This window comes from Ixodes scapularis, unplaced genomic scaffold, assembly GCF_016920785.2.
Source record: "Ixodes scapularis isolate PalLabHiFi unplaced genomic scaffold, ASM1692078v2 PGA_scaffold6__148_contigs__length_123643588, whole genome shotgun sequence".
Classification (NCBI taxonomy): Eukaryota; Metazoa; Arthropoda; class Arachnida; order Ixodida; family Ixodidae; genus Ixodes; species Ixodes scapularis.
In genome coordinates this window covers 85,127,007-85,139,075 of record NW_024609881.1, presented here as the reverse complement: position 1 = coordinate 85,139,075, position 12,069 = coordinate 85,127,007, and the positions used below count along the sequence as shown (strand labels likewise).

The window sequence follows — 12,069 nt, the reverse complement described above, 5'->3', positions numbered from 1 at the left end:
GGAAGTCGCACTTTTGAATCATGGCGATCGGCAATTGCGTCTGCTCTGCATACGAGCCAAAATGGTGGCGCCCACATCAATGTCGGGGAACGGAGTGCCGATACTCTAAGCGCAGCTCATTTAGTGGCTCTAATCCTCACAGGTGTGTCAGTGTTGCGCTCTGGTACGACGGCGGTAAGATCGTCAACTTGTTGCATCAGAAACCAGCGCATGGCAAGAACGCCAATCTATGTCATCATCCGCGCAGCACGCAGAGTGAGCGAGTGAGTTTATTAAAATAATACAAGGTCGCTGCAAGAACGCAAAGCAGTTGCATCAGGCGCAAGCACAACGAATACTGGCTCTCTGAAGACACGCCTTGCCTTGAGGTCCTTCTCTCTCTCTCTGTGGTTACTTGAGACTGGCTCGGATAGGTGGGTATAAAAAAATAGCACCAAAGCACAAGGACAAAGAGGACACACTAATATGACCTTGTTTTCCTCGTTCGAGTATTTCTAGTACCGTTTTTCTTCTTCTTATTATTATTATTATTGTTATTATTATTATTATTTATACCGCGTAACGATTCGCTCAACTTCAAACGTTGCTACGGGTACAGAGAACCTGAGAGGACATCGACTCTTCTCTCAGCCGCCAACAGGTAAGTAGACATTTTCCACGTAAATACGTATCAAGCGGTGGACGTATACTAGCTAACTTCGGTTAACATGACGCATGCGCGACCTGTTGGCACATGAGCAGAATATGTGTTAGCTGTCCTCCGAGCAACAGACGCACGATACTTCCCTTCCGAGCAAGTATTATAGCCTATAGGCTTGTTCGAAACAACGTTTCCAGAATTGAAGCACTGCCGAAGCTGTCGCTCGAAAGGTACGAGAAGATTGCTTAGCAGCCTTAGCAGTGATTTCTTACAGGATGTCTAAAATAAGGCAATGTTTTGAACAAGTCCGCCTAGATTCACAGATTTTTTTTTCCCTGAAGTACAGTCGTGGACAATGTAAACTGAAACAACTAAGCAGCACCCGAAAGATACCGGTGGCGCATCGCACGAAACGAAAAAAACTTGAATCACGGTCACTACATAAACTACTTATGAGGAGAGCAAGTCGTTTGCTCCTTGCGCAGGAGCAACGTCATTAGTTACGGAACTGCTCACAGACGCTGCTTGCACGAGCAGTACCCCTCCCCACTCACCACGACTTGCCTCCCGTCGCTCGACGCGCCACACGGCTGCTATGGTAACTGCAGTGTATTCTATTGAATACGTACGTTTCGAAGAGCAGCGTCTAGATGGCGTTCCACCGTGCTCTATGGGACAGACAGTTATGAAACGAAAATCTAGATGGCGCTTCAAACGACGGGAGGCGGACTGAAGTGAATGAGAAGGGGTAGCCCCTTCCATGGGGGTTCCACAACTGACCTAATCTAGTAACGTTGCGCATGAGTTACGGTGACGTCAGAAAGACGCCGAGCTATGATGAACTCTGATTGAAAAGTAAAGGGTAGACCTCAAAGCCAGCTGCCCCGAGGTCTACCCACTATCCTTCAATGAGAGCCGATCAGAACTCGGCGTTTTGACGTCCCCACAACGTCTGCAGAAGAAGCAGACGAACTTGCGCTCCACATTGGTCTGGAAACACCGACGAGTTTCCGCCCTAGTAAATTTGTCACCACAAAGCGGTGATGATTCACGTAGAAGTAAAAAGAAGGAAGCACAAATTATAAAACTAAAATAAATAAAAGATCGTTTACGTTCGTACTTCTCCGGTCTCGTTTTGTTGCAGATTAAACTTCCGTGGTCCGCTGACATACTCATCGACGAACCGGGACTCGAAATCCACGTATAGATGTTCTATATAGGTTCCTCTGCGTGACACGACCCGGGGACTCACCGCGCGCAGAGGAACCTGCTGAATATGCGCTAAGAAATTGCTCAGGCTCTGAAGTAACTGGCAAAATGACAACGACCCTCTGAAAGTATTTCCACGTGTATACGTTGGCATGGGCATAGCTAAATCTTTCGTATAGAGCTTTGGTCGCGCTGCTCATACGTCATAAAAACCACAGTCTGCAATCACTATCTGGGGCGTGTTTTTTTTTTTTTTTTTTTGTATTAAGTTACAGTCACCCTGCTCGTACATGGTACAAAAAAAAAACAGGGTGTTCGCTGCAACAAGTAGGGAGTTTTAGAGAACCGTCTTTGCAGATCCGATACTGTACGACGAGTTCTCCGGTTAAGAAATGCTCATGTCCCAGTCTTCTGTGGTAGCGCATGCGCAGTGCGTAGCAGACGGCACGCCGTACCGTATCGCATGTGCAAAAACGGTTCCTTATAACTCTCTCATGATGACCAAAGCATCTGCGGACACGCCTTAAGCATATATTCGAAGCAAGTTTTGCTTCGTACATGAACATGTCCGCGGATGGTTCTTGTATGACCAATCTGACAAAAGCTGTAATGGAAGAAAGAAAAACGACTCAGACAGTGTACCTTTCGTTCGTGTACCACGAACGAAAGCTTCGATGAACGCCAAGTCTGGAGAAGAAAAAAAAAAGGATCAACTCACGAATAACCATTCAATTTTGCTAAAAAAAATGCATATCAAATTGCTTGCCAATTGTACGTTGCACTTGAAACGTGTGGTTTCAGTCCAATTCCTCCGGGATTGACGTCTACGCTCTGGGCACTCTTCGTCGGTTAATTTGACGACCGTGGCTTAACGCGTGGCATGTGTACATAGTACACTCGATAGCAATTCTTGGAATGTAGATGCAGGCGCTAGCCCGGGTTTTTAAACCCCTGGCACTCTTCCGGTACCTGAACCAGCCAATCATCGTCGAGCTGGGGGAGTGTGTGACGTCATCCCTTGGCTCAGCCAATCATTATCGAGTTAATCGGCGGCTTCACTTTTCGGCTTCGTAGATTTCTAGACCTCCCTGACGAGACGAGGCACGTCTCACGCGAATAAACTCCGAAACTCGACGAGCACTCCATTACCCTCGAAAGCGGCTGAAAACGTCATGTGGGGCCGCCAGATTTGCCGCGCACACACGCGCCTTAAGCGAGTCCTTGTGAACAGCCCTCCACGCGCAAGATTTCGGGTCCGCGATCCATCAGACCGCTGTCGAAATCCCATCTCGCCAAAGACAATGCTCGCAGACGACGACGTATAGTACGTGCTAGACTCTATATTACTTGCGACCCCAATACTCACTCTCCGACCGGTATAAACTTCTTACGCTCGTTTAAAACTCGCCTTACGTTTATCCGCTTTCCTCCTCCCGATCCTTCCTTTCCTTCCTCTCTCTCCCTCTCTTACAAGCAATCAGTCAGCCTCTCCTCTACGAGCAATTAACTCACGTCGCTAACTTTCCCTCTTGTTATCGAAGCGCCAACGCCGAACGCCATCGGCGAGTGTTCGCTGTGCATTACAGTGTGCCTAGATTTCGGAGTGTTTCAAGCTGCTCCTCGATCGGGGATCACGTGATTTATAGACAGCGTTTGCAATAGTAGCTGCGAGAAGGTGACAAAAGCGTCGAGCGTCTACAAGCGTCTCCGCCTCTTCGCGCTCTTTCCTCTTTGCCACACGACTACACAACGCAAGCGGACTTGAAAACCAATCTGCGCTGGACGCATCCGCCATTAAACTGCAAATGTTCCACACGGTTTACGTTGCTTTCTTGCTCTCTCTCTCTTTCTCTCTCTCTCTCTTTCTCTCTTAAGTCTAGGCTCTCTAAGCATATAGGGCGACGGACCCGCCGCCCGGCTGTTATTGAGTTTCGAAAGACAACTCCGACTGGCAAACAGCAGCAGCAGCAGCAGCAGTAACGGCACGACAAAGCACACCGCGCCAAACGGAACAACAGCAACAACAACGAGCGATTCGACAAATCAAAAACAACTTAAGCGTTCGATGCAAGCTGGGACGAGCATATGAACGCAACCGGCGCAGCAGGCCGTACTCGAGAAGTAGACCACCACGACCAGAATGCAGGCGGCTGAGGGCCCGCGAAACTAGACCATCAATCCTTGTAATGGTCCACCATTGAAATGCAACAAGGAAGGAGGGGGCAGGTAGACGGCTCCGTGGAGAGGATAGACGGGCTGCAGTGTGCTCGAGTGTGCGTGTATGCTGCGTGCGGACGTGTGTGTCTGTGTTCGAAACACACCCATCGGAAAATCGCGATGAAATTAACGACTCGAGGATAATCACTGAAGTCAGGCGTATACTGTGCGTCTACGTACACCCAGGGTCGCGGGTGTGGAAGGTTGCACGGCGTCGAGCAGACGGGCAGCCGCAAAATAATAATAATAATAATAATAATAATTTAGAAAGAGAAAAGATAGAGGAGGAAGGTGGGAACGAAAGTGACAGTGAAAGACGCAGTGCCCCTACTTCGCTTCGTATTTCGCGTGCGACGATGCCGAATCTGCTAGGGTGGAGGGATACAGTGATCGAGTGCGTTGACCTACCATAGCTCGAAGCACACGTTAAGTGAAAGCTCACTCTGCAGAACCCCGGGATACTGGGTCTGGGCCAGATCACCGTGTATATCGGTGTGTATTTGTGCGTAGAGCACGTTAAAGATGCCAGGCTAGCAGTCCTGAAGCACTGGCTACATTTCTCATATACAGTAAAGAAGTGAAGAGACTAGACGCGAATCGAGGCTATCTTTTCGTTGTCTAACCCGACACATTGACTTCTAGAGCTGCTGGAGCAACCCTGTGCCTGGACAACTGCGAGCGGCATGCAAACATTCAAAAGGCTGTACAGCTGTTGATTTGGCCGTCATTGCAGTGAGAAGAAACATGCGTTGATGTGGAAGTAATCTTTACGTCATTTCATTATAGATAGGCCATGAATTTGGCTTGCATGTTACGCTCCTTTCAGAAAAATATGCTATGACAAAGGTCGCACAAGTATATATACTCTCACGCAATGCCTTCAAGTCACAAGCTTCTCTGTTGCGGTGTAGATGTTTGAAATTGACGCAGATCCTCCCAAGGTAGCGATAGTCGAATGGGGCTCACAAATTAGACAAGAGACCTCGACTTCGACCAACCAATCAACGTTTCTTTCAGTTCAAAAACGCCTGAGTTCGGCTAACGTCAATGCAACAATGGAGGCAGCATCTTCGCGTCTGTAGTTTTGGATTCAGTCGCTTATAACAAAACGGAACAGAGTATTCCTTCTGATCAAGACTCGGTTACCTGCAGCGTACGCATATAGTTCAGGTTACTATAGTTAGAAGAGTTTCGACTGGCAGTAATTAATTACTTTGTTTTCAGTGACGTGTGCAGAGTGCGACACAGTTAGCGCGAACACGAAATCGGCGCTTTTTCGCGTTCTACTTTGAAACAGTATTGGCTGGCATCAAACGTCACAGTTTATGTTGGTGCCATAAATGAGCACTCTCCATCACTCTAGTAGCTTTAATGACACCCTTTCGATTCTAAAAAAAGAAAAACGTGCCGATAGCTTGGTGGCGCTCACAGCGTTGTGCAGTGTACGTGTCTGGCGTAGAAGTAATATTGTGACCAACCATTTTAACAAAGGTAGTGGGGAAAAAATGTTGTAGTCGTTCGTTTCTTGGGTTGTTATTTTAAGGCGAAGATATTTTATTTTTATGTTGCAACTTTCTTTTGAGAATTTCCTACATCGCCTGTGATTATTAGTTAGTTTCATCAACGAAGATCAAAACAAGTCAAGAAGTTACTCGAAGCTGGTGGAAAAGAACTCGAAACAAAACCTCCTGGACGCCTCAGAGTGTCAGCCGACATTTCACTTGAAAGCTCAGCCAAACCCAGTCCTGAAGATACTAAGAACAGAAAAACGTCGGCTACCAGACTGGTGCTTTGAGGACGCTCTTGGAGCATCCCCAACGACGTCAAATGGCGCTCTTAATAAGACCACGTCTTCGACTTCCCACACGCTTTACAAAACAAAAACGAAAAAACCTAAAATAAACAGTATGCTGGTAATTATCATATGTAGTACAACCCAATACCCACACAGTGCAAGCTTCCATCCTACAACAAATCAATAACAACTGCTGCTCCATTCTTTGATCTGGGCCCGCAGGTTTCGCTTCTGCGTATCGAGTTTCCTTTGTGCCCAGCCGCTCCTGTAAGACAAACAAATTTTTCGAACGACCGCATCACATGCAGAGCCAACGAAAAAGAACGTGCCCGCGTGCACGCTCAAGCTAGGAGCGCGCAGACGCTCGGCAGCGTGCCTTTGTGCTTTCTCTCTCAAGGCTGGCAGTCGCTCTGGGAAACGCACCATCGGATCTATTTCCGACCCTGGAGTGGCGCTACCAATATCCATCAAACGGAACACGGAGCCGACCTTCGTAACGACGGCGTGTTACGCGATGGCCGACCCGGTGTAAACCTGCCAATAAACCGACACCGCCCCTTCTGGTCTGCAACATCCTTCTTCTCTCTACCATACAATCGTGATTCGATGTCCTTTAGTTATTTTTTTTCTCTCGATTCATTTCTGAACTGTGAGAAGGGGGCGGCACTTGGAGCTGCAGCGCCTTCGAACGTCTAGTCGCAATCAGGGACGGCCATCAAAGGGGCGTTCACACCAGGTGAAAAGTCAGCTGGCCACGACGGTTATCCTTGTTTAAAAGCCTCGCTGATGACCCTATCGATCAGCGTACGTGCGAGGGCCGGAGCAATCGCTCCCACCTGCATGAAGGAATCGGAGAACTCTGATATCAGGCGCTTCTAGTAGCTTCTAGTAGACCCGAAAGTGTCTTCGATCCTTCTGATGCCCGTGTCCCCCAAGAGCGACGAACGGGAACAACCTACGCCGACAAACCTCAAGCACATGCAGCGTGCACGCGAAGCTACTTTTGACAGGCTTGCAATCACATCGTGCTTACTTTTCGAGCACCAGGAGACTGGAAGCTTGCCAGAGGTACCATCGCTTGGGAACTGCACGTGTTCGAGGCTTCACGGTGTCGGTCGTTTCTGTTTTGTTTGTCGCTCCAGTGGGACTCGAGCATTAAAGACAAAGTTGCAAACATGGCTCGTGAGAGGCTAATTCGCAAGTTTGCTTATGAATGTGATTGACCATGTTGCAACCGCTTGTAACAGCATCCAAAAGAAAACACTGGCAGCATCCATCGGCTATTTTTGTAACACTTCATGTCTGCGTATATATTGCACAACCTTTTTTTTTTTTACCGTCTACTTTAAATAGTTTTAAAATATTGTTATATAAGCCGAAAACATTTTTTTTTGTTGTTATAAATGGTGCGTAGATTTTTGTATTGCAATACTGCAAAAACCTTCACTCTAGTTGTATTCTGGAAGAGGAATTTCGGCAGTATCCACCCATTCGCAAAACTTATGAAAGGGTCATAGCTTCCACCGCTATAAAACCGAAATGTGCCTCTAACGACACAAATGGTTGCCGATATCAGTGAATTTAAGCTCCTTTTCTGTAAAGTTCCCAGATAAGAGCTTTCTACAAGTAGCGGCATTCTTTGAAGCGCCGACTGCGTGACGGTGCAGGTTTTAAGAAGCGAATGGCGGCGCACAGCAGACGCCATGACGCCATTTTGTTCCAGCAGAATGTGCTTTGTCATGTGTATCGGTTGTCGTTACTTGTAAAAGGGAGTATCAAGGGACTTTACTTTTCGGCTTTAAACTGCTCTGTATTCGCGCTTTCAACATTAAAAGAACGTTTGGGTTTGGTTCTCTACATCTGTAGTCGGACGCGAGCTAACAATTCGCCAGAAAAATACCGCCACGTAGCAGTCACGGCATCGCATCGCACTGCGGACCAACTAAAAAAAAAAAAAAAAACTCTAGCCATAGTGAGTTTTATGACTTTATAGCGTGCGCCTCGATAGCGGACTACTTGCGCATTGCATAGAAACAGTGGCTCGCGGCAATCAGAAACTTGTGTCTGGCCATAGCCAACCAAGACACGTTTCCTAGGCTAACATCTTTATTTTATCTTCTTTTCCTGCTCCTTGTACTTCTACGCTGAAAGAATCAATAAAAATGCCACATTCTTGCTCTTCGACTTGCACATTGCAACTGGGCAACTGCGCAGTACGAACCCACAGTTCTCGATTTTGAAGCATAACTGATGAAATTAGCCAAGACCTTGAGTGTTGAATTCTGACTGGTTTACCTTGACGAAAATAGTTCCTTGAGAAATGGAACGAGGGAGACAAACAACAAACACAAATCTCCAAACACTGCTTGGTGACTGGTGCGCAACCGAAATGATCCGCCTGGTCCTGGTATCGAACCAGGGACCTCTCCATTTCCAGTGGAGCGCTTTACCAACTGAGCTAACCAGGAGTTAGACATCAGTATATCAAACCGGTTTTATCAGCTGCCACCAGTCTAAGACCAAGAAGAGTGAACGGCCTGCATTTTAAGGTTATGATAAGATTGCAATTAATGCAAAGGTGCAAGCGAGCTGGACAAGAATGACGATAATAAACCCTGGGGAAGGAGAAAAAGGGGGACAAAGGACAAACACAAAGCTACAAAGACAGCTAGGGGACTGGTGCGCGACCAAGCAATGAATAGGACCAAAAGAGATGTCTACTCTGCCGGATTCATTCTTACGTGTTTTGTTTTGTTTTGGTGTAGAGTATCCATATGCATTTGTGCGGCGCAATCTCTTCAACGAATACCTTCTCTGCCCAGCACGCTTCCTGCAGGTGTCGCAGCCGGGCGTAATACTCCAGCTTGCTGCTGGCCTCCCCGCTTCAAAAGAGGACCAGCCAAGATCTCCTTAGATCAGGTGATTGGCAACTCGCCCATGACATCCTAATGTCTGTCGTCCGATTTCCCTTTGTCGTCGCTCGAGGTATTCTCGGGTCTCGCTGGGGGGCACAAGTAATAACATTGGCGAAAGTTAGCCCAAGTACGGCGACAGCTTTCCAAAGGTCTCGAGTGATGATGTAGCGCTCGCCAGCACCAAAGGCTCTTTCGACGCAGTACGTTTCGTTTTCTCATGGCTGATATCTTGAAGTTCTTAATCCCGTTCCTCCAGATAATCTTTAGAATTCGTCATTTTCACTCCAAGGTATTTGTACTGCGTACCAACAAGAATCGCACTGTTCTGGAAACAAACTCAGTAGCGCCATCTATGGAAGTGTCCTGGCACGCTTCCGGTAAGCGTATATTTCATGATTTATTACTCTGCGTTCTTTCACCATAAGAGTGATTTACGACTTAGAGTGCCATAAGGGACCGTTTCCCTAAAAGATCGCGTATATTTGATCCCGCAAATGCTACAAAACCCGCCGTCTAGTTCAGGCGCTAGCACGTTTCAACTCACGTGAAAAATGGAGAATATATATCTACGCTTATGGCAGTGCAGTTTAAAGCCTAAGCCAGTACGCGTACTTTAGACAAAGGTCTTCACTGTACTACTTCTAAGTGCGTTAGTTAGAGCGCTAACCAGTTGCTTTCGGCCAACTAAAACAACCAGGGGATACGACAAGAAGTGCAGAAAGAAAAATATGCGTGACTTGCAATAAATATTTATTTCATTTTGTTTCCTTTTGGTGCGCCGTGACGCGTGTTCGAATTGTTCTACGTCGTCAAATTTGTACAGGACTCGTGAATTTGTACAGCCTGTACGTCGATGGTCTGACGAGGCTTCCCTTCGCTGATCGCCATGACAACCGCAGGTAGAACCTGCAAAGAACGAGAGACAAAAAACGGTATTAAGCAATTAATCTCTAAATTAGAAAGACTCAGTGCGTTCCTCTACACAACTACACTCGATTCCCTACAAGACTATGGTTCCGGACTTCGCATGGTAGTTTATAAAACTCTGGATAAGCCCTAATTATCTAAATCAGAAAAACTCAATCCATTCAGCTACAGTCGATGCCCTACAAAACAATGGTTCAAAGCTTCACACGATGATTTCTAGAAACTGACACGCTGCTTGTAAATAATTGCATTATGTCCGACTGTCATAGCACATATGAGCAAGAATCTGTGGTTTAAGGGACAAAGGATCGACGAATGCTCTTTCACATATCTATCACTTTACCTCCTTGAAGCAACATTGGATATATGTTTTTTGAAGGCTAAAGACAGATAAAGAACCATAGGGCCCGGCCACCCCGACAATCACGTAGTCACAGGTTTAGCCAGTGAGATATCGGCATCACCCGGTTGAACCAATCAGAAAGCAACCAGGCGACGATAAACGTAGTTCTACCTAGCCGTACCCTATGGTCCTACGGCTGCCTATGACTGCTTCAATTGCCCGAGATGAAATTCCTGATTGAACAGTTCGACTCTGAATAGAATAGATTTTAACGGTACTCGCGCTGCCAGTTTGATAGGGCAGAACCGTGGCATATTTGTAGCAACACAGCTTGAATACTCCAGTATACAACCTACAGCCAAGAAGGGAAGTCAATAGCTGCAGTGGCCATTGCGCATGTCCTTCTAGAAGCGAACGCTACCAATCACATTTTACAACACACTAACGACAATCCTTCTTTAACATTCTGATCATACCTTCCTAAATAAACGTGCGCCCGACACTTTTTTCAATTTACTCAAGTCCTTCATTAAGTCGAAGGTCTCGTATACTTGTCAAGCAATTTAAGAACGTCCTTCACGTAGGAATTTTAATCTTTCCGTTCTTACGTATACACCATGGGTGTACCATCATCTTACTCGTTAGTGTGGACTTGCCTAACAGCATCGACTGTTTCCTTACTTTCAGGCTACTTTGCAAGTGTTCACCATCATAAAGTCGCTGCCGATCGTGACCGTATTTAAACAATCAAGAAGTCAACCATTCTCAATGCAATTATACGAAGTGCTCACAGTGGCACCTAGATACTCGTCAAGTCGACAACGCAAACAAAGAATCAAGTGCTGTACTCACCACTTTGGAAGAGAACTCCAGCAGATGGCAGGACCCAAGCTACGTCATATCGACCTTTTAGTGGTGGCCGTAGCCGTGGCCGTAGCCGTGACCGTAGCCATGAGAAATGATGGGAGCGGCAATAGCGACGGCACCGTGACCGTGTCCGTAGCCGCCGAAGCCACCATGGATAGCAACACCATGGCCGTAGCCGTGGCCGTATCCATGTCCGTATCCGCGGACGGAGGCGGTCACGCCGTGGTTGACGTGGGAGGAGTAGTGGGCGGTCGTGTAGTTGGGCACCTTGATGGCAACAGGGACAGCGACGGCGACGGCGTGGTGGCCATGGCCGTGGCCGTAGCCGAGACCGCCGTAGCCGAAGCCGCCGTGGCCGAAGCCTCCGTGGCCGTAACCACCGTGGCCGTAGCCAAAACCACCGATGAATCCGGCGGAAGCAGCGGCGACAAGGCCGAGAAGAGCGACGGCGAACTACAAAAAAAGTAGCAAATGACGACAAAACTATGAGAACTAGGAACCTTAATTGTTTCAGTTTTCTCGGAATTGAAATTCTATTCTAAAAGTGACGAAATATATTACTAGTCGATGCTCATGTCTTTACTGCGATCCTGTCCCGTACATGCAAGGCTCCTCATTCATTGTTAAAATATCTCGAACAGCAAATTATTCTAATAAAAGAGACAAATTTAAAGAGCGCTGAGCACGTGTGATCCCCTTATAAAACCATCCAGATAAGCAGAAATCTGACCTAACGAGTTTCGGATAAGTTCATAGCTACAGCACTACAACAAGCTTTAGAGAGTTTCAAGGAGCACACTAGGTATCCCGGTACCCATAGAAACTGCAATCTCAGACAAAACTCATAAAGTTCTTGAAAGTTAAAACTCAAAATCCTCCTCCAAAAGGGATTGAATTCGGGTTCACCGATCTTAACTTTTAAAGAAGTTCCGAAACAGTCTTCCGGCGTAGCTTTTTCTAGATCCTAGGGTTAATCCAGATAAAGACCGTAATCGGTCGTTTGCGAGTTTAACGCCGTATATCCACCGCGTAAGTCCAGGGTCGGAGAAGACGGACCAGCAAGCGTCGACCACTGCGCCGAATCCCTAAGACTTAGGAGACACCGAAGCGTACTCACAAGAGCGTTCATGTTGAGTTTAGTAGAGTTGCTTCGAAC

At 47.0% G+C, this 12,069-nt stretch overlaps 1 protein-coding gene and 1 non-coding gene across 2 annotated transcripts; both read right to left on the bottom strand.

Moving 5' to 3' along the window:
• Positions 1-8,256: 8,256 nt before the first annotated feature.
• Trnas-gga lies at positions 8,257-8,329 on the bottom strand. Its single transcript has one exon. It is a non-coding gene; the product is annotated as a tRNA-Ser (tRNA).
• Positions 8,330-10,955: 2,626 nt separating this feature from the next.
• On the bottom strand, positions 10,956-12,042 carry LOC115331671 (cold and drought-regulated protein CORA). Its single transcript, XM_040500857.2, has 2 exons — positions 12,031-12,042; positions 10,956-11,366 (listed from the first exon to the last, which is right to left on the bottom strand). The coding sequence occupies exons 1-2, from the start codon at positions 12,040-12,042 to the stop codon at positions 10,956-10,958; spliced, it is 423 nt and encodes a 140-aa protein (XP_040356791.1).
• Between the last annotated feature and the right edge of the window lie 27 nt (positions 12,043-12,069).